Source organism: Phyllosticta citriasiana (assembly GCF_038021145.1).
Source record: "Phyllosticta citriasiana strain CBS 120426 chromosome Unknown IWZ02scaffold_5, whole genome shotgun sequence".
Classification (NCBI taxonomy): Eukaryota; Fungi; Ascomycota; class Dothideomycetes; order Botryosphaeriales; family Phyllostictaceae; genus Phyllosticta; species Phyllosticta citriasiana.
Window position 1 is genome coordinate 458591 of NW_027117282.1, and position 20165 is coordinate 478755.

Below are 20165 nucleotides of genomic sequence, written 5' to 3' on the forward strand. Positions count from 1 at the left end.
GGCTGTTTTATTCGTGGCAGCAGATGGCAGATGGCAGATGTGGGTGGGCCTTGCAGCCTGTCTGCCGCATCATGGAGATGGTGTTGAGAAAGCGGCAGTGGCGGTGGCGGCGGTAACGAGTGGTGAGTAGATATAGGAGTAGAGAGGTGGGGAGGTGGGTGGTGGTAGGTAGGTAGGTAGGTAGGTAGGTAGGTAGGTGGTTCAATGGTGAATGTGTAGCTGGGTTGAGTGGGGAGTGAGTGAGTGAGTGCTGTGTGGTGCAGCAGCTGTAGTAGTTTGTTGATTTACTGACCAACTATATGATTGATAGGTAGCTGGTGATGAATCAGATCGCTATTTATGGTCTTTTCGTTTGGTTGATTGTATGGTGAGTAAATGGTTCAGTGTGTTTGTTCACCAAGTAGCTATTGACATACCTAGGTAGGTAGTAAAGCAAAACACCGCAGCCGTCTGATTACTCCCGCCGCCTGAAGCAACGACATGAGACGGGACGGGATGCGAATTCATCCATCTATCTATCTGTCTACACATCAGTCTTCATCCATTGATATGTGTGGCCAGCACGCACCTCTCTAATTCCTCTCTCTCTCTCTCTCTCTCTCTCTCTCTCACCGCCATCACCATCACTACCACCAACTCTGCCCCGCGCGCGAGCTAAGTAAGAGACGCCGCTCGCCACCTTGTCTTATCTGACACCGATACCGCCGTGAATGTGGAATTCGGACGATGGGAGCCTGGGTTTGTTTTACTGTGTTTTGATGGTCGTGGCTAGGTAGAAATGTTCTTTGCTTTTTCCTCTTCGACATGCGCCTTGTTTGCGGCTGTCTTGGCGACCTGCGCTGCTGTGGAAAACGAGAGAGAGTGAGAGTGAGTGAGAGAGAGAGAGAGAGAGAGAGAGAGAGCTCTTCTCTTCTCTTCTCTTCACACCCACCCGTCCGTCCGTCCGTCCGTCGTTCTTACTTTAAATCTGCGGGCGGCATTCACATCATCAGGCAGCATCTACCCACCTATACTGTCCATATGACATTCATTCCAGCCCCAGCAGCCCCAGCAGCAGGCCAGAAATGCGCACCCAGACATTGAAGAAGCACTTCCACAACAACACCTCACGTCCGCATGACCATGTACTCGCTCGGGAAGCGAGAACAATGCGCACACATCAATCCAGCTTGTCAAAATGGTGACTTACTCCTACGTTGGGGATTGGATGAATCGGATGGATGCAACTCCACGCCACGCCACGCCACTCCACTCGAGCGCCAAAACGCGCCAACCTGCCGCGCGCCTCTTCCTCCTCCTCCTCCGTGATCAATGGCGAAGCGGAAAACAAAGAAATAAGGAAACAGGAAACAAACGTCAATCCCACCGCCTCATCTCGTGTCGTCTCGTCTCGTTTCACCTCGCCTCACCTCACCTCACCCCGTCTCGTCTCGTCTCAACGCCAGGGGCAGCGGCAGCAGTGACGCCATCTATGTGCAATGTGCAACAATGTCACAGGTACCTACTCCTACTCCTAGGTAGCAACTGGCCAGTTATTGCGCCGCGGCGGCAAAGCGCAAACATCAAGAAGAAAAATGAAATGGCGAGCCACCTACCCACCCACGTACCTCAGCGCGTACTGTAACTGACCGGGCGGCTGGCCGGCGCTCAAGTCGCGTCATCACCGTCACCAGCGCCCCCGCCATCGGCTGGCTGGCGGGCGTCACCTCCTCGACGACGGCTCGAGCGGTCGTCGCCGCCGTCGTCGTATGGCTCGTCTGGCGTCCATCTCTCTTTTGCGCTTCGAAGACGCGTTTCTATGACGGAAGGTGGGTGGGTGGGTGGGTGGCATCAAGAACTACCAGGCCGGCGGCACGCACCCAACGAGCGAGCTGGCGCAGCCCTCCCGACGACGACGGTGCGTCTAACGAGCGGCGCCACATCTCCTTCCGCACTATTCGCTCACTCACTCACTCACTTACTGTCTGTCTGTCTGTCTCGAGCCAGCCCCACTCCACAGAGACTGACTGACTGACTGACGGACGGCGCGGACGGCGCGGACGGCTCGGCTCGGTGTGGGCGCCGTTTGCGTTTGTGGGTGCGTGCGGTGCGGCCGTGGACAGGGTATTTTTGTATGTACTGTGCATATATACACATACGTAGCTATGCAATGAGTCGCATAGGCGAGCAAAATGCGGATATAGATATGTAGATGGGTAGCGTGACGGATGGTAATTTTGCTCTGCATGCGATGGACGCGCCGCCTGGCCTAACCATGGACGTTGGTTCCAGACGAGAGGAAGCGACCCGGCGGCTGGAAGGAAGGATTGACGAAGGGTGCCAGTCTAGCATCAAGGAAGGCTCGGTCCGTCGTTCATTGCACGACGTCCGTCCGTCCGTCCATCGGGGTTGCCGTCTCAGAGGTACAGTACAGTGTCCCGACGACGGGTCGCGGGCATGGCGAAGCTGTATGTAAATACAAGGGGCACGGGGGCGCGTCAGGCAGGGACCGGCGCCCCGATTCAATTATGACTCAACCACATACATACATGAATGCTGCTCCGTAAGTAACTACATGGATAGTCTGTGTTAGGCCAGGCGCTCTATTCTTGTGTGTTGTGCGGAGCAGGCGGCAGGCGCCGCCGGGACACTTCTCTCTTCCTGTCTCGACGACGCGAACACCCTCTTTCGTCTGTCGGGGGCCTTGCAGCACGCCCGCTCGGTTGCTGCCACATCCAGACAGACAGACAGGCGTAGGCGAACCGAAGCAGCGTGACAGGTAGGCGGCGACAGGGGCGAGCGAGCGGGTGGGGAAGGGAATCCGGGGGGTGCACGAGGGGCACGCTTCGATTAGGAAGGGGGTTAATATGACATGGGCTCATGGATTATTGTGCTGTAGGCAGTTACGGGGTGGGATCTGCGCCCTTCTGGGAAACGCGATGCTGCGAGCTGACTCGAAGGGCTGACGTCGAGCCTTGCTCATGTTCAAGAGTGGGAGATGGTGATTCGTCCTCGCCCGAGGTCGGACGCGAGCACCGGAAATCGGTGGTGCAAATGTGATGGGACGCAGAGAGAGTGGCGAGATCCACGAGATGGACGGTTCTGACGGTGCGGCGGCAGCACCTGCTGCTGCATCACGCGATAGATGTCAGCCCTGAGAATCCCGCGGACGAAGCTGATTAGTCGACGCAAGCCTTACGAAGTCGGACTGGTCGATGAGCAGAAAGTTGGACGAGAGGCGTGGGGTTTGGGTCAGACTGACGCGCCGCATTGGGAAAATTTGGACGCCCATTCTCACAACACCAATGTCTTGCAATCATGTCGGAGCTGCCAAAGCGTCGCCACAGGGAATTTTCGCACACGAGCTTGCGCTACCACTTTCGTAACTGTTGCTGCTGCGCAACATGCCGTCTATCGCTCGCTCGCTCCCTCGTTTCCGCTGTTCTGCTGTGCAACGACGCAATCTTGCCATCCCAGCCACTGACATGACAGGAGGGCCGAATCGCACATGGGCCCAGACATGGCCGGACAATGCTCGCGCGTCAGATTGCCACTGGGCCGTGGAACCGGGCCAAGTTCATCTTTGGCCAAAAGTTGTCAGTGATTGTTGCACACGGATGGCTACCAGTGACCGGCCAAGCGATTGCAGCACGTTGCCGCTGCCTCATCAGGAAAAAGGTGTTGATGGATCTTCTGATCGAGCTGGCAGGCCGGGATGGTGGTCGTCCAAATCGTGGAGCATTCAAAGAGTTCTGGTGTGACGTATTTGGCTTCTTTCTGACTGGCTCTGGATGGCTCCACGCGCAAACTCTGGTTGAACATGGCAAGATATCAAAGCTTTTGACGAGGCTTGCAGTCCTGCAGGTACTGAAGAAGAGCAGCGCGTCGTGACTTGTTCAGCAGGCCACGATGCGAGTGTCGAGGTGGTGCATCATCGATTTTTCATCTCTTTGAATACCCAATAGAATGAGAAGCCATTCCCTCACGTCGAAGCTCCGCGAAATTCCTGTCATCTCGATTGGCCGGTGGAACAAGCTGACTGCATTGTACTAGCAGGTATGTTTGTGAAAGACCACGTCGATCGTACCGGAAAGAAGACGCGCGCGACATGCAAACATGGGCATGTTTCTCGCCACCTTTGGTTTCCTTTGTCTTCGTTTCAACACGTGCGAGTGAGACAGCCCTCGGCTCGGCACACGGGCAGGAAAGCAACGTCGGACTCTTCGAGATCGTGAGAGTCTTGGCCGAAAATCAAGACGTTCCAAATGTTGACGGAGGAAGAGAATGGTTCATGGAGAGAGAGAAGCGCGGACGATGGCATTGACAGCCCCGCCAGAGTTCCGTTCCGGCAAAGTGCCGATTCGGCAGAGGCTTTTTACATCATCTCCTTGCAACCGCTCGCCAAGACAATCCATCCTGCATCATCAGAACAATCATCGACTCGGCATCTCGAGGCTAGATTGAGCGCTGCTAGAGACTGTCGCGGCCAAGGTTGCTAGAGATTCGTTGACCGAAAACGACCGGCTCGCGGGTGGAAACAATGAGCTCGTGAGGGACAATAGCAGTAGAAGCCAAAGCGACCGCTCGACAACCCCGGTGCATGCTTGCAGAGCCCACCATTTCCCAAAACGACCAGCCAGACCCGTGGACGTCCTTTATTCTCCAGTCGATGCGACGCCGCAAGGTCGTCTTCAAAACCCGCAGCGCGTCCCAGCAGCAGCCGTCGCCGCCGCAGCAAGGCCGCGCCCAAGCTGTCCGCCATCCATCACCGACACGACGCCTGGACGAGCTGCTGTCCGACTCTGCGCGCATTGAAGAGCTTTCAGACTCGGAATTCGAGACCATGGAGGGCGGCGGCGCTGCCGAGGTCGTGCCCGACCTCGTCGATCTCGACATCAAACCTCAAGCCCCGGCGCTGTTTTCGCAGAAACCCGTGATCCAAGATGATCTGGAGACGGGAACCTCGCAAGAGCAGGAAAAGACTGTAGAAAAAGTTTTGCCATTCATGACCGGTAATCCGAACAAGTTTCCGCTCAATTCGCATGGCGTCCCGCACTTGAATAGGGAGGGTACCGTCCCATATGCGACAGATGCGTTGGCGGAGTGGCCGGAGCAATTCATCATTTTGGATGCTAGTCGACCCTGGATCCCATATTGGAGTTTGACGGCGCTGGCTCTCCTGGGCGAGGATGTGACGTCTACTCGCGAGGGGTAAGTTGTGTTGCTCAAACAACCTCATCTACACACATCAACTCCTTGGACTGGTCAAAACTGACATAAACAGCCTCGCCGAGACCTATCGACCTCTCCAACACCCAACTGGCGGCTTCGGGGGTGGCCACGGCCAAACACCACATGTAATTTGCTCCTACGCGACGACACTCGCCCTCCTCACAGCCGGCGGACCTCCCTGCTACGACGTCATCAACCGGACGACGATGCACTCATTCCTCAGCCGAATGAAGCAGCCATCCGGCGGCTTCACCGTGGCCCAAGGCGGCGAAGAAGACGTTCGCGGAGCCTACTGCGCGCTCGTCGTGACGTCGCTGCTGAACCTGCCCCTCACGTTGCCATCATCGGCACCGGCCTACGCAGCTCTCAAAGCGCAGTGCAGCGGCGACGAAGAGCCAACGCTCATCACCGGGCTCGGCGCATGGCTATCGCGGTGCCAGACGTTCGAAGGCGGCATCGGCGGCGCGCCCGACAACGAGGCGCACGGCGCGTACGCCTTTTGCGCGCTGGCCTGCCTCTGCATCATGGGGCCGCCGGCCGAGTCCATCCCGGCGGCGCTCGACGTGCCGGCGCTCGTCCGCTGGCTCAGCAGCAGGCAGCTGGCGCCCGAAGGCGGCTTCGCGGGGCGCGCCAACAAGCTCGTCGACGGCTGCTACAACCACTGGGTCGGCGGGTGCTGGGCGCTGGTCGAGGCGGCGCTGGGCCTGTCTGGCGAGGGCCAGGAGCTGTGGAGTCGCGAGGGCATGATTCGGTATATTTTGTGCGCGTGTCAGGGCCCGAAGGGCGGGTTGAGGGATAAGCCGGGCAAGTGAGTTTTTTTTTCTTTTTTCTTTTTTTTTCTTTTTTCTTTTTTCCATTTTTTGCCCCCTTTCTACCCCTTCTTCTCCTCTTCCTAGTCTCTACCCTACACCTCAATTTACTCACGCACCTCCTCAGACCCGTCGACGGCTACCACACAGCCTACAACCTGTGCGGACTCTCGGCCGCCCAGCACCGCTACACGTACCCGTCGTCGGCCGCCCAACTCTTCGCCGGCACCCTCGCCGCGGCGTACAACTGGGAGGCGGCCGACGCGCCCAACGACTCGCTGCCGTTTGACGACGCCGACCGCGTGGGTCGCGTGCACCCCGTCTTCGTGCTGCCGTGGGGCAAGGCGGAGCTGGCGCGCGCGTACTTTGAGGAGAAGGGGTGGCCGGCTGAGGGTTTGGAGAGGGTGTGATAGAAGGAGTCGATGGTGGTGGTGGTGGCTGTTTGGTTGAGCGTCACGCACGGGGAGGTTGAATACCATTTGTATAGTAGAAGCCACTGCTTGGGGCAAGGGCCAGGCAGATGCGGGTAAACCTTCATCAAAGACTATAATATAACCAGTCTGCAATTTTTCCACTCACTCATCGTGCGTGTTTCCTTCTCTGTCTACATACGAAACCCGTACCCCACACCCTCCCTCGGAACCAATCTAGCCCCATTACAACGCACGCAGCCAGTCAAGGACTCATCAAACCTCAAAGTAGACAGTCATGAGGCCCTGCAGGCGGGGCTTAAGAAACTGCTTGATCTGGCCGTGGGCCTCGCAGCCCTCGTCGTAGTACTTCATGTCGTCGAGCGACTTGAAGACGGTCGTGGCGGCGACGGTGTAGCCCTGGTTGCGGCCGGCGGGGTCGGGGATGACCTTGGCCGCGCGCGCCGAGAGGATGTAGGGGGCCGAGTCCTGCGCGTTGGTGATGAGCGAGGGGCATGGAACAAGCAGGCAACAGGGTAGAGTGAAAAGAGATGGTAATGCTGCTGCTCGGTTGCAATGGCCATCATGTCGACAGCTAGCTAGGCTACTGAGTGAGGGCGGCCGTGGCTGACCGGTGATGGGCAGTAGCAATGGAAGAGCTGCGACGGGGTGGCGTCTCCGGAGGCAAGCTAACGGTGCGGGACATGTCTGACTGCGAAATCAAGGGAGGAGGGGGGGAGACGACAAAGTTGAAGAAATTGAATGTTTGAGGACCCGACGGGAGGACCCGAGGCAGTGGGATTTGGGTGTCGTACCTTCTTCGCGTCGGTGGCCAGCGTCGTGTACTTTTCGAGCACGGCGGGGATGTCGTCGTCGGCCATCTTGAACAGGGTGACGCGGTTGATGGGCATGATTGTGGCGTTTGGCTGTGCGACGGGACGAGAGACGGAGGGACGGGAGCGGAGGATGCAGAGAGGTGCAGCGGAGGATGCAGCCAGCGAGGATGCAGGTCGGTTGGGCGGTCGGGCGGTCGGGCGGTCGAGGAGAGAGGATTGAATCGAGGGGATCTAAGAGAGGGAAGAAGTACAAGTATGTGTGTAGTAACAGCGATGATGAAGGTGGACGTCCGGGTATGGACTGGACGGGACCCCGCTAGTGCGAGAACGGATGGTGGGGGAAGGAGGAAGCCAGAGCTGAACGCGGGGAAGCCAAACCCAGACAGACAGAGAGAGAGAGAGAGAGACAGAGACAGAGACAGAGACAGAGACGGAGACAGAGAGGCTGGCTGGCTGGCTAGCTGGCTCCGAGCTGCCATTCCCTGACCTGCAATTCCCTGCTGCTGCAACACTTGGTTATCCACGCGGCAGACGGGACTCGAAAATAAACTGACGGCACAGAATATCCACCCACCCATCCATCCATCATCCACTCGTAATCCATGGACTGACGCTGTTCCTTGGGGCTCACCGCCAAACCAAATCCATCTTCGACCCGGTCAGACGGGATCCAGCAGCTCTTCGTCAAGGTCAAGGTCGAGGTCCTTTGCTCGTGGTCGTCGTCGTCGTCGTCGTCGACCGTCGCGATACATGGCGCTCGTGGTCCGGCCAGTCCTTGTCTTCTCCTCTCTCGATGGATGCGCATATAGTTCCACCTCATGCCAACTCATTGTGCATGAAGCGCGGTACGACCGTCTCCTGCGGCGGCGGCGGCGGCGGCGGCCCCCAACGACGCCGCCCTCTGGCTGGCTGGTCGTGCCCGCCAGGCTGGTTGGCTTTCCGGCGAACGTGCTGCTTGAGTGACTGACAATCACGCCGTGGCCACCACAAGCCAAACGGCGCCGAACCCTCGATCAATCCAATCCAATCCGCCTTTCCCCATCCGTCCACTCACTGACTGACTGACTGCACTGCACTGCACTATGCCCGCCAGCACATCACTCGGCCTCTAAGAGCCTCCTCCTCCTTCTCCTCCTCCTCCTCCTCTTCCTCCTCCTCAGTTAAATGCAATGCCGCTTACACCTGATAAATCTCACTGTGTCCCGCCTCCCGCTCCCCGATTCCTCGACTATTCTCACTCGTCGTCCCCTCCCTTGCCTTTCGACCTCCCAGACAAAAAGAGACAGAAGAAAAAGCCATTCCGCCTGTCGTGACACAGCCCTGCTGCGATTCTCCCCCATTTTGGAACCCCCCTCCCCCCAATTCATCATGTTCTACATCATGTACTTGACCGGTTAGTCGTCTTGCTTGCATCATTCCAATTGTTTTTCCTAACTTAACCTCCCCCGCCAGGCCTTTGCCAGCGCCGCCATTGGCCCGACCCGCTCTACGAATGCTACCGCACCCGTCAAGGCTTCACGTGCACCGTCCGGGTCAACAATCGCGAGTACACGACCGACGCCGCCTACGAGTCGGACGAGCTGGCCCGCAATGCTGCCGCGACCCGCGCCTACATGATTTGCCGCAACTTTTCCGTCAACGACGGCATGTACCCGGGCCAGAGGCAGGGCCAAGCCGGCGTCATCCAAGGCTTGCCCGTCGCCATTGGCACCGGCCGCCGCAGCACCTACAGCTCCTCCAACGACTACGACAGCACCAGCGGCGGCAGCAGTCCCAGAACCTCCGACTACGGCCTCGAGCCCCCCGCCAGCCGCAGGTCCAGCAAAAGCTCCTCCGGCAGCTGCTTCTGCGGCCGAGGCGAGGTCCGCGCCTACGAGCGGTGTGCCTCGTGTCTGCGCGAGGGCGGCTGGCGCTGATCGATCAAACTCCTTGTCCTTTCATCTTTTTCCCCCAAGACTTCGTTTCTCACGACTACGCTCCGTTTTACGACTTTACGACTCTGTCTTCTTAATCTGGGCCGGCTTGTTTGATTACATTTATTCCAAGAAACCCAGCGTCGGTCGGGCCATGGCGACGCCTGGAAATACCGCGACGGTTCCTGAGTGTGTATTTGTGGCCTCTTAATTGGTTTCCTATGGGGCAAAACAAAACTGCATCAACTATAGCATCTCGGCGGAGGGTAACCGGCGAGCGGCTTTTGTGCTTCCCTTTTCTCATTCAGACACCGGCCGGTTTATTTTTCTTTTCTTTTTTTTTTTTTTTTTTTTGGATATGGCATGATGATGTCGAATTTTCCATGCTTTCTTCTCCTGGGATGCCGGTTGTGGCGGCGCTGGACTCGGCTGTCGCTTCTGCATCTTTTGTTTTCGCGCAACGGTCGCTTAACCCTCCGCTTCAGACAGGGCTGGCTGGCCACTGAGAGAGGCCAAATCAATCCATTTCACTGCCACGCGCGTCCTATCGTCCGTCACTCCCGTCTTCGCGCACTGACTTTGCTCAACAGTCGTCACCAAACGAATCATCCCGCAAGCAATTTCCCCCACGACGCGTTCGAGCTTCGCGGGGGTCATCCATGCTCTCCATCAAGTGCACTGGCGACGCAGTGGTCTGTTCAACAACTGAAGCGCGGACGGTACGGTCCGCGGCCGTGATGCTCGAACTTCCCAGACCCGCGGTACGGCGGGCCCGTTGTTCGTCTCAGGTTTTGATTTCTTTTCCCTTGTTTTGCTTCTTCGCGCTGTCCACGGATATCATTGGTTGGAATAAAGGGAGAAAATCTGCTCATTGACTCAACTGGCTGATATTCCCCGTTCCTAGCTTCGCCCAGGACCGGGCTTGCTGCGCGAAATGGACGCAGCACGCGTGAGGCTGAGGACTAGAAAACGTGGGAAGTGTTTGCGGTTCGTCAATTTCGTTTTCCTTTTTTTTTTTTTTTTTTTTTTTTGCAGCATATGGACAAGATTCGCACAGCTTTTCCACGTTTTGGATGCTTCCGACACTTGCGAACGGCTCATGGATTCCCACGGATATCCTCATCAACACTTTGGGGCTAACAAATTTTTTTTTTTTTTTTTTTTTTGGGCAAGATTTGCGCCTCTGAACCAAAAAACCCGTCGTTCAGCGCGGTATGTTGAAATTCTCGACCACTGTTGAGTTCCCGAGGACTACATAAGGCCACGCCCGCCGTGCCGTTTGAGGTCATCTCGACATCTTCCTACCTACACCTACCTCAGCGCAAGTCAACATGAGATCTTTCTTCCCCAACATTGTCCTGCTTCTCGTGGCAGTCTTGGTGTTTGCCACGGCACCTTTGTGCGTCGTGGCTGGGGCCGCTCCCTCAAACGCCCTCCACGTCTTCAACCCACTGCCGTTCTCTCTCCTCGCCGGCCGGGCTGTCGGTGCTCTCGAGCACCCGTCGCCCATCGATCTCCAGGTGAAGTCGCCGCCCGGAGACCAGGTTGTTAAATGCCTGGCGACTATTCCCATTGTCAGCGTCCATCGGAAGAAGCTGGAAGGGGTTCCCGAGAACCCCGTCGTCTCCTGTTCGTCCCTGCCTGCTCCCTCGCCTCGTTCCTGGTCCGGTATCGAGAGCCAAAGGTCGACCACCGTCCTCCACACGAAGGTTCCGACCCCTCGCAAGGTGCATCCCACCAAGGCAACTGGGGATGGCGTCGGAGAACGCCATCAACGTCGCAAAATCGGTCTTCGCTTCACCAAGGCGGTCCCCACCAGCTCTTCCACCAAGGGCATGAGTGGAGCCAGGAGCCACGTCCACCATTTCATGGACCGCGTCTTCCCTCACGGACACCCTGCTTCCCCAACACGGACTTGGACAACGAGCATCACCTCGTCAGCGGTGAAGCATCTCCACCCCCACGGCTTCCACAACCACGAGCACCCAGGTGGACCTCTGCCCTCGTCAACAGCAGCAGCGGGAAAGCATGTCCATCACCACGGCCGACCATCGCACTCGTCGTCCTCCTCGCCCTCGCCCTCGCCTTCTCCGTCCGGCCGCTCCTCACGCCAACCCATCGCCGACGCCAAACACCCGGAAGACGCAGCCAAAAAGGCCAAGGATAAGGATTCACGGTACTTCGAAGTCGTCTGGGGCGTCTTCATCGCCGGCCTCTGCTTCGTCGTCCTCATCGTCACAGCTCCGTCCACTCTGCGCTGCGTGCGGCGGCGCTGGGCCCGCCACCGCGGCCGCGACGCCCCCGACAGTGATGACGACTTTCCCGAACCCTACGCCTTGCAGACGTATCCAGGAGGTGTGAGGACGCCTTTGCCGCCGCCGCCGCCGCCTATGCCGCTTCATCACCATCAGCATATCCATCATGTCCAGCATAGCCATGGCTCCGGTGATGCGGGTGCGCATTCGCATAACCCGCATGTCCTCTCTTCTATCCCCTCCACCTTGCCGTCACCACCCCCCGCCTACTCCCCCCCATCGCGCGTCGTCGCGGAGGCTTCGACCGCGGCGCCAACAGACACGACCACGGTCCCCACCACATCGTCCGGTCTGCCCCTGGGAACGCTTGCGGCGCCGCCGCTTACTGCTATGGCTCGCGGTGGTGGTGGTGGTGGCGCGCGGGCGCGGACGAACCCGTTTGCCAGGACCGATGACGCGCGTGTGGCGGACATGCTGGCGCGGAGGAACAAGGCGAATCGGGAGAGTTGGAGGGACTGGAGGAATGCGCAAGGTTTGCGCGTTTGATGTAGGAGAGGGGAGTTGAGTGAAGGCACGATTTCTGGCAGAAATTTTCTTGCATCTCTAGTGAGTCGGTCTGGAGATTGCTGACTGGTGAGCATTTTTTGGGCGTTGGCAGTTTTGCTTTTTCCCCTGTACTTTGAGAGAATTCGGGTGCTTTCAGTGAATAGATGAAATGAAGATTTGAAAACAAAAACCATCACCAAAACACGCAAACAAACAAAATCGTCACATTCCACGCTCCTTTCCCACGCTCTTCCTTTTTCTTCCTGAACATAAGCAATGCAATGGTAGTTGTGTGGTGGTCACAAGGAAAAGCGGAAGCAAGCAACGGAGACATTCGCGCCGCGCTCTGTGGTTCCGGAGACATTATCGGAAATAAGCCGAACAGCGCCATTCCTCTTGCGGCCAACAAAGCCCATCCACATTCACCGTCAACCTGTCAAAAGTGTGCGAGAAAATCGACTTTCAATGGGGGGATTTCGGAGGAATTTGAATGGGCTGTCTGCGGAGTTGGTCGGCTGGTTGGCTGGGGTTAAATGATGGTGGTGGTGAGGTGGATGCATAGGTACGGTACACAGGCAAAGGTAAGGCGATTCGGTGGGATATTTAAGTGCGGCGTCTTTTGCTGTTTGTCTATCTATTGGAACGACGGACTTGCTCCTCAACTGACCTTCTGGATTCGCAGTTTACTCGACGTTTAAGTTGGATTGTTTCGACTGTTCCTGAACCAAGCACAGCTGCGGTTTATTGCTAGACACTGCCGTCGAATTTTCCTGCATACCTATCTCCTCCTGCTTCAATCCCCTTCACGAAAAGAAAAGAAAGAAACAATGATGGACTGGCACAATCCCCAAGCCGCCGCCCGCTACAAACCAGGCGAAGAACTGACGCGGCCTTTCGCCAGCGTCCTCATAAAAAACAGCGGACTACTCGCCGCAGCCACGACGGGCTCGACAACGGATGACGACCTTGCCGTTTTGGACAATGCGTGCGGCACCGGAATCGTCAGTTTCCAGCTGCACGCGCTGCTGCCGGGTGAGGCAAAGGCGAGGCTGCAGCTGACGTGTACGGATGTTTCGAAGAGCATGGTTGAGAGCGTCAGGCAGCGGATTAAGGAGAATGGGTGGGAGGGGGCGAAGGCGCAGGTTGCGGATGCGTTGGTGAGCTCTTTTTCTCCTTTCCCTTTCTTTCCCTTCAATACTTCTGAGATGCCATCATCATCACCTCCATCTTCCTCTTCTTCCCTCCTCACCATCGTCAATCCCAACGCTCTCTTTCACACCAAGCTAATCACACGCTACAGGCCCTCCCCTTCCCCCCATCATCATTCACCCACATCTTCACCAACTTCGGCATCATCGGCATGCCCAACCCGCGGCAGGCCCTGCGCGAACAACACCGCGTCCTGCGCCCCCGCGGCGTCGCCGCCTTCTCCATCTGGCACCAGACCGGCTGGTACCCCATCGTCGAGCGCGCCATGGCACTCATCCCCTACGCACCACCCTTCCCGACCTTTGATCGCTTCTGCGCCAGCTTAATGGCACAAGGCAGCGTCGAGGAGCACTGGACCGACGGCGGCTTCCTCGAGCGCGTGGCGCGCGAGACGGGGTTCGTTGATGTTAACCTTGAGTTGGTGCACAATGTTACGCGGCATCGTGATGCGGATGCTTTTTGTGAGCTGTATGGCGATATGCTGAAGATGGTGCTGCGGGGCTGTTGGAGTGAGGAGCAGCGCGAGAGTATGGGTGAGTTGGTCCTGCCGGCTGTTGTCAGCGTTTTGAAGTGTGATTTTGGTGATGGCGAGGTGGCGTTGGAGTGGGCGGCTTGGTGCGTTGTTGCGAGGAAAGCGGCGGATGGCTCGTAGTGTTTTGGTTTGCGTGCGGAGTGAATGTTCTCTGAGAAAGATGAGCTGTGGAATGAAGTGTTTACTGGTTGATTCTGGAAAGTTGCGTATTGAGAGGTGGTAATAGGTTGGCCGCATGTATCTTTTGCGCTGGAATAGCGTTCTGTCAGTGCAGTCAGTCAGAGTGACATGAAATGCATAATGTAAAAAGGTACCATTTTTTCCAGCCAAAGAAAAAAAAAAAAAAAATTTCAGAAAAACGACAAAGTCTCTTCGCAGCATGGAAATGTCCATGAATCCACCCGCTGTCTCTCTCTAAGAAAAAACATTCCCCGTCTTCTCCACCGCCCTCCTATACGCCCCACACCCGTCACACCTCCCTAACCACTCCTTAATCCTCCTCCACCTCCCCTTCCGCGTCCCTAACTCCTTCTCTAAAATAAATCGCACACTAAACTGCATCATGGCATCCGCCACGGTCACTTCCTTCCTAACTAACCCCCCCCCCCCCCCCCCCCCCCCTCACTCCTCTCCAACTCACTCTCCAGCCAGCGAAAATCGTTTTCGAAATTCGTCGCCATGCTGGCTTCCATTTACGCCAGACCAGCCCGCGGTGTGTCGGCCGGGTAGTACCGGCGCGCATACATGATGGCGAGACTGTGCAGTAAGAACGTTGCTTCGGCCGCATGGAGCCATTACAACGCTTTAATGCGCGCAGACGGGTCATGTGGGAGGAGGTGGTAGGAGTTATCGTATCTATCGCAGAGGTACCCATCTGCATTCCAATTTCCCTTCATTCCACCGCACCACACCACACCACACCACACCATTTCCCGCCTCCGCTCCACTGCGACGCCATCTTCGGCGCACGGTTGTTGTAGTTGGAGTGGGGGGAGAAGGAAAGCCTGCACGGGGGTGAGGAATAAGTGGGAAACTAACGCACTACGTGATAGCGCCACTCTTCATCACCACGTCCTCGCCGTCCTTAAGCGTCGGGAATTTGCCCATCAGCGTGCCCACTGCGTCGCGCGCCTCTTTAGATGCTAGACCGTTTGCCATTCGGTCTGAGAATTAGATAGTATAGTCTAGTGATAGTTCTTTAAGGAGCCATGCCGTGCGGATGCTACGCGAGCTCTAGAGAAAGTAGAGCATTATGGGTGGCATGGTAATAGTGGTGGTGCTAGTAGTACTACTACTAGGCACTATAGTATTATTTATTAGGGAGACTTTCTTTATAGTAGTAGTATAGATTAGTTAATAATATAGTAGGGAGTATAAGATTTATAAGTAGGGTATTATAGCTATACCCTTAGTTAGTTAGTTAGTTAGTAGGTTAGTTATACCTATTACGTTATTAGTAGTCTAGACTATAGGGTTTCCTTCTTATAGGGAGTATAGGACTAGTAGGTATTAGATAGTTACTTTAGAATTTTAAGTTCATCCCTTAGTCCTAAAACGAAAAATTAATATTATTATCTTTAGGTAGGTAAAGTATCTCTACTACTCTAACTAATTAGTTTACTTATTTTATTATTAGTTTTTTATTACGAATTATTAAGTAGCTAATTTATAGGCTAAGGTATAAAGGCTATCTACTTAGTTAGATATATATAAAATTAAAAGAAATTAATTAAAGTTTAGTAGGAAAAAGAAGTTAAGTAAATTCTCTTAATTATAGTAAATATAGAAGATACTATATACTTATAAGGTAGTAGGACTAATACTACTATACTAGCTAACCTAAAAAGGTATAGTAAGTAAGATAGTAGCTATCTTACTTAGTTAGTCTATATACTAGGTATCGTAATAGCTATTAGACGCTAGATACTAGTAATATAAGTATATTATAACTACGCCCTCGCGCGATTACTTAATAAGCTAAAGCTAATTATAACTAAGCCGATATAAACCGGCTAAGCTATATAAGCTAGTAGTACTAATAGATAATAAATACTACTAGGGATATATAGCCTACTTAATAGCTAACGAAACTCTATATAGTAATAAGAAGATTAATTTCTTATCTATTTTAATAACGTAACTAAAGTAGTAATTTATATAGTAAAGAGAGAGTTTAGTTCTTATTTTACTTCTTATATAAATACCTATAGAAGATAGAAGAGTACATAGCATCTTCTATATTTATAATAATTAAGAAGACTTTACTTAACTTCATCTTTTAACCACTTAACTTTAATTAAGTTCTTTTTAATTTTATATACGTCTAACTAAGTAGATAGCCTCTAGGTAAAAGCCTATATATTAGCTACTTAATAATTTATGATAGATATAGAAGATTATTCTAGGTATTATCCCCGTTCTATTTTTTTATTACCTAAGAGAGGTGTTAGAATACCTAAACTAGGTATACTATATATATAGCCTAAGCCTTATACATAACCATCTATTATTTAAGAAGGAAATTTAAGTTATCTTAGTAAGGTATATTAGTATTATCTAAGGACTAAAGAGCATTAAGTATATATTAACTATAGAAGTCTTTATAAGGCTATAGTATAGCATATAAATATTAAGGAGGTATCCTCTCCATACCTACTTATAAGAAAGTAGAAGACTATCCTATATATAGATAGTATAGCTAAGAATTAAGCCTATATAACTAGTACTTAAGAGGAGTCTAGTAGTTAATAATAAATACCCTTACGCGGAGGTACTAAATTACCTTATAAATTAGAGGAAGGAAGAGGATAGGTACTCCCCTTCTTATTATAATCTTTTTATTCCCTATTACTAGTTAAGCTTAATACATAAGTATAAGAGAAAGGTCTTTTTTATATAATATAATTTTAGGTTAAAGAAGCTTTTAGGCATATTCTACTAGGAGAAGCTAATAACTATTAATCTAAGATTACTCCTCTTATAAAGGGATAAACCTAGGATATTACTATTTACGTAAAGATATAAATTAAGACTCTTAAATAAGTTATCCTTAACTTAGTAGAAAGGATTTTAAATCATTAAACTTCATTATATAAAGATACTATTAAGTTAATAAGTTCATAGTATTTAGAAGAGAACGGATCCTAAAAGAAGAAGAAACGTATACTAAGAGTGCCTAACCTACCTAAATTAATAAACGGCTAAAACCCTACGTATAAGTATTAGTAGCTCCTTATAAATAATAAAATCCGTAGTAATAAGGACTACTTTAAAAGAGGTACTACTATAGATACTAAGGAAGCTATTATAAGTTACATCCTCTCTAGGATATAGGCTTAAGTAAGTATTTAAGAATCTATACCGGTAAAAGGATATAAAGAAGAAGCTAAAGGACCTTCATTATAAAATTCCTATAGATCTTTAGAAGTTCTAGTTAGAGTTTATATACCTAGCTTTAGAAGCTAACCTTCCGCATAAATAATAGAAAGAGGATTTTCACTCTTTATTAGATCCCCTACTATAAACTCATTTAGTAGGAATTAAATAAGACGACTCTATTTCATTTAAAGAATACCTTTAAAAGGTATACCCTATTATATAAAGTATAATTAAGTACTAAAATAGTTAAAATATATCTTTATCATCCTAGAAAGACCATATAAAGAAATAATAATAGGAATAAGCAGGTAAATCTACTCTTTTAATAGGTAGAAGTTTAAGAGAACAGCCTTTTTTAAGGTTATTATAGAGATCTACTTCTAATATAATAACGGAAAATCTAATATGTAAAGAAAAGGCGGAACTCTAAGGTAATATTAGACCCTACTATTAATGCGGAAAATTTAGATACCTTATCTAATAGTGCCTAGAAACTAAAGTAAAGATAGTTAATACTATAATAGAAGAAGAAGGAGAAGAGCATATAATATTAGAACTATACTCTTCTTTATTAGAAAATAATAAGTCTTAGGGGAAGTCTCCTCCCTAAGATATAAGCTTAGAGCTCTATAAATTACTAATTTATAGGTAAATATTTATAACCTTATTAGAGGATACCTATTTACTATATAAACTATAATTATAGCTAGTAGTTATGCTATACCTATTTATGCCCTAGTTAATACTAGCATAAATAGATCTAGCTTTATCTATCCTTAACTTCTTCTATAACTTAGGGAATTAGGAATTAAGAAAAGAAAGATTACTAGTAGGAACCTTAAAGTCTCTAGGTTTAACTAATACATAAATAAGTAACTTAATTTTATTTATTAATAATAATTCCGTTTCTAATATTAGCTAGTTATAATATATACCTTCGTACTAGATATTAGGCACTATAATATTATTCTAGGCTGCTAGTTCCTTATACATTATTATATTCTTCTAGATTACTATAACTAATAACTTATATAGTTAAGTCCTCTAGACTGAATTTCTTTTTTAAATCTTTTAAACGTTCTAAAATTATCCGTATAAAGTAAAGTTATGTGGATAAACTAATTAATTTCTTTAATATATATCTCTAATAATATTAAAGTTAATAACTAAGAAACCTTTTTCACCTCTCTTATAGAAATTAACCTACCTATAAAAACACTAACGGAAGTAGTAGATCTTTATTCTATTATACTAGATAATATTAACGAAGCTAATAAAGATGAAGCCTTTAATAAATACCTTAATAATTATTTACCCTCTAAGTATAAGAACTACCATGATATCTTTTTAAAATAAGAGTCTAACTAGCTACTACCTTCTTATATAGGAGTTAATCATTAAATTTCTCTTACGTATAAGGATTCTCTACGCCTACTAATAAGTCCCCTCTATAGAATGTCTCTAGAATAGCTTACTATAGTAAAGGAATATATCTAAGAGAATTTAAAGAAAGGATTTATTACTAAGAGTTACGTGCCCTACGCCTCTCTAGTATTAGTAGTAAAAAAACCCGGAGGTAGCTAGTAAATTTATATTAACTACTAACGGTTAAATGATTAAATAAAGAAGGACTTATATCCTTTACCTCTTATCTTAGAACTCTTATAGAGAGTAGGTAAAGGAAAGGTCTACATAAAACTAGACATTTAATAAGCTTTCTATTAAATCTAACTTTAAGAATAGTCTAAAGAATATACTACCTTCCGTATAAGATATAGACTATTTAAATACTATGTTTTACCTTTTAGGCTAAGTAATAGGCCTACTACTTTTTAATATTTTATTAACTAAGTTCTCTTTAACTATTTAGATAATTTCATTATTACTTTTATGGACGATATTCTTATCGTTTCTAAAAACCCGTATAATTATACTTAATACATCATTAAAGTTCTATAATAATTATAAAAAGCGGGACTATAAGCTAACATAAAAAAGAGTAAGTTTTTAACTACTTATACGAAATTCTTAGGATACATTATCTCTACTAAGGGTATATTAATAGACCCGTAAAAAATTAAACCTATTTATACCTAGTAATTACCTATAACCCTCTAATCTCTTTAGTCTTTCTTAGGATTCTATAACTTCTATTAGAGATTCCTTCCTAACTATAGACGAATTAGCTAGCTACTAGAAAAACTATATTTAAAAGTAAAGTAGTAATAACTTAGGCTAGTTAAGGAAGAATCTTTTAGAAACCTTAAGAAACTAATATATAGTAAATTACTACTTATAAACTATAATCTAACTTTAGATACTTATACGGAAATAGACATAAGTAATAGAGTAGTTATAGGAGTTCTATTATAATATTAAGAAAATTATGAATAGAAACCGGTATCCTTTTATTCTAAGGTAATGTTAGATACTAAACTCCATTATAGAATACCTAATAAAGAACTTCTAGCTATTATGTAAGGACTAGAGGAATAGAGATCTATACTTATAGGCCTTTATAAACCTTTTCTCATAATTATAGACTATTAAGCATTAGAATACTTTACTTCTAAGTACTAATTATCCGTATGATAAGTAAGATGGGCTAAGTAACTTACTAAGTACTAAGTCTAGTTTACCTACTAACTAGGAAAGGAAAATATTATTATAGATATTCTTATAAGAAAGTAAGAGTAACTTAAGACTTAAAAAGAGAAAGTAAAGGCCGTATAAGAGTAGTATCTCATTCCTACTTTCTAGGTAGTCCTACTTATAATAATAGAGCCGGAAGTTTCTCTACTAATAATTTTCCTTAATAAACTCCTCTACGTAAATAGAGAAAACCTAGATCTTAAACTATAGAGGGAAATAGCCTATCTTTAACCGGAAAATGAATCATATTAGAAGTTATAGGATGGATTACTTCTTTACTATAGCATATTAGTTATTCCTAACTAGGATAACCTTTATGTAAGAATAATTAAAGTAATATATACTACTTACGTTACTACCTATCCTAGAATTAATAAAATGTAAAAGCTATTACGGTAATACTATTACTAGCCT

At 49.3% G+C, this 20165-nt stretch overlaps 6 protein-coding genes across 6 annotated transcripts; 5 read left to right on the forward strand and 1 right to left on the reverse strand.

The window, feature by feature from the left end:
* Nucleotides 1-4648: 4648 nt before the first annotated feature.
* On the forward strand, nt 4649-6430 carry IWZ02DRAFT_375831 (terpenoid cyclases/protein prenyltransferase alpha-alpha toroid; the record flags this gene model as incomplete). Its single annotated transcript, XM_066764845.1, has 3 exons — nt 4649-5190; nt 5264-6019; nt 6148-6430. The coding sequence occupies 3 exons, from the start codon at nt 4649-4651 to the stop codon at nt 6428-6430; spliced, it is 1581 nt and encodes a 526-aa protein (XP_066623615.1).
* Nucleotides 6431-6523: 93 nt separating this feature from the next.
* On the reverse strand, nt 6524-7750 carry IWZ02DRAFT_448115 (stress responsive A/B barrel domain-containing protein). The gene is made up of 2 exons (XM_066767320.1): nt 7246-7750; nt 6524-6919 (listed from the first exon to the last, which is right to left on the reverse strand). Exons 1-2 carry the CDS (start codon nt 7339-7341, stop codon nt 6707-6709), a joined length of 309 nt encoding a protein of 102 aa, XP_066623616.1. The 5' UTR covers nt 7342-7750; the 3' UTR covers nt 6524-6706.
* Nucleotides 7751-8634: 884 nt separating this feature from the next.
* IWZ02DRAFT_432000 (uncharacterized protein) lies at nt 8635-9182 on the forward strand (the record flags this gene model as incomplete). Its single annotated transcript, XM_066766193.1, has 2 exons — nt 8635-8659; nt 8719-9182. The coding sequence occupies 2 exons, from the start codon at nt 8635-8637 to the stop codon at nt 9180-9182; spliced, it is 489 nt and encodes a 162-aa protein (XP_066623617.1).
* A 228-nt stretch (nt 9183-9410) lies between these two features.
* IWZ02DRAFT_223457 (uncharacterized protein) lies at nt 9411-10277 on the forward strand. Its single transcript, XM_066762855.1, has 2 exons — nt 9411-9956; nt 10084-10277. Exon 1 carries the CDS (start codon nt 9543-9545, stop codon nt 9915-9917), a length of 375 nt encoding a protein of 124 aa, XP_066623618.1. The 5' UTR covers nt 9411-9542; the 3' UTR covers nt 9918-9956; nt 10084-10277.
* IWZ02DRAFT_448124 (uncharacterized protein) lies at nt 10262-12255 on the forward strand. Its single transcript, XM_066767321.1, has one exon. It carries the CDS (start codon nt 10511-10513, stop codon nt 11978-11980), a length of 1470 nt encoding a protein of 489 aa, XP_066623619.1. The 5' UTR covers nt 10262-10510; the 3' UTR covers nt 11981-12255.
* A 555-nt stretch (nt 12256-12810) lies between these two features.
* On the forward strand, nt 12811-14895 carry IWZ02DRAFT_489448 (S-adenosyl-L-methionine-dependent methyltransferase; the record flags this gene model as incomplete). The annotated part of the gene is made up of 3 exons (XM_066769571.1): nt 12811-13137; nt 13281-13722; nt 14774-14895. The coding sequence occupies 3 exons, from the start codon at nt 12811-12813 to the stop codon at nt 14893-14895; spliced, it is 891 nt and encodes a 296-aa protein (XP_066623620.1).
* Between the last annotated feature and the right edge of the window lie 5270 nt (nt 14896-20165).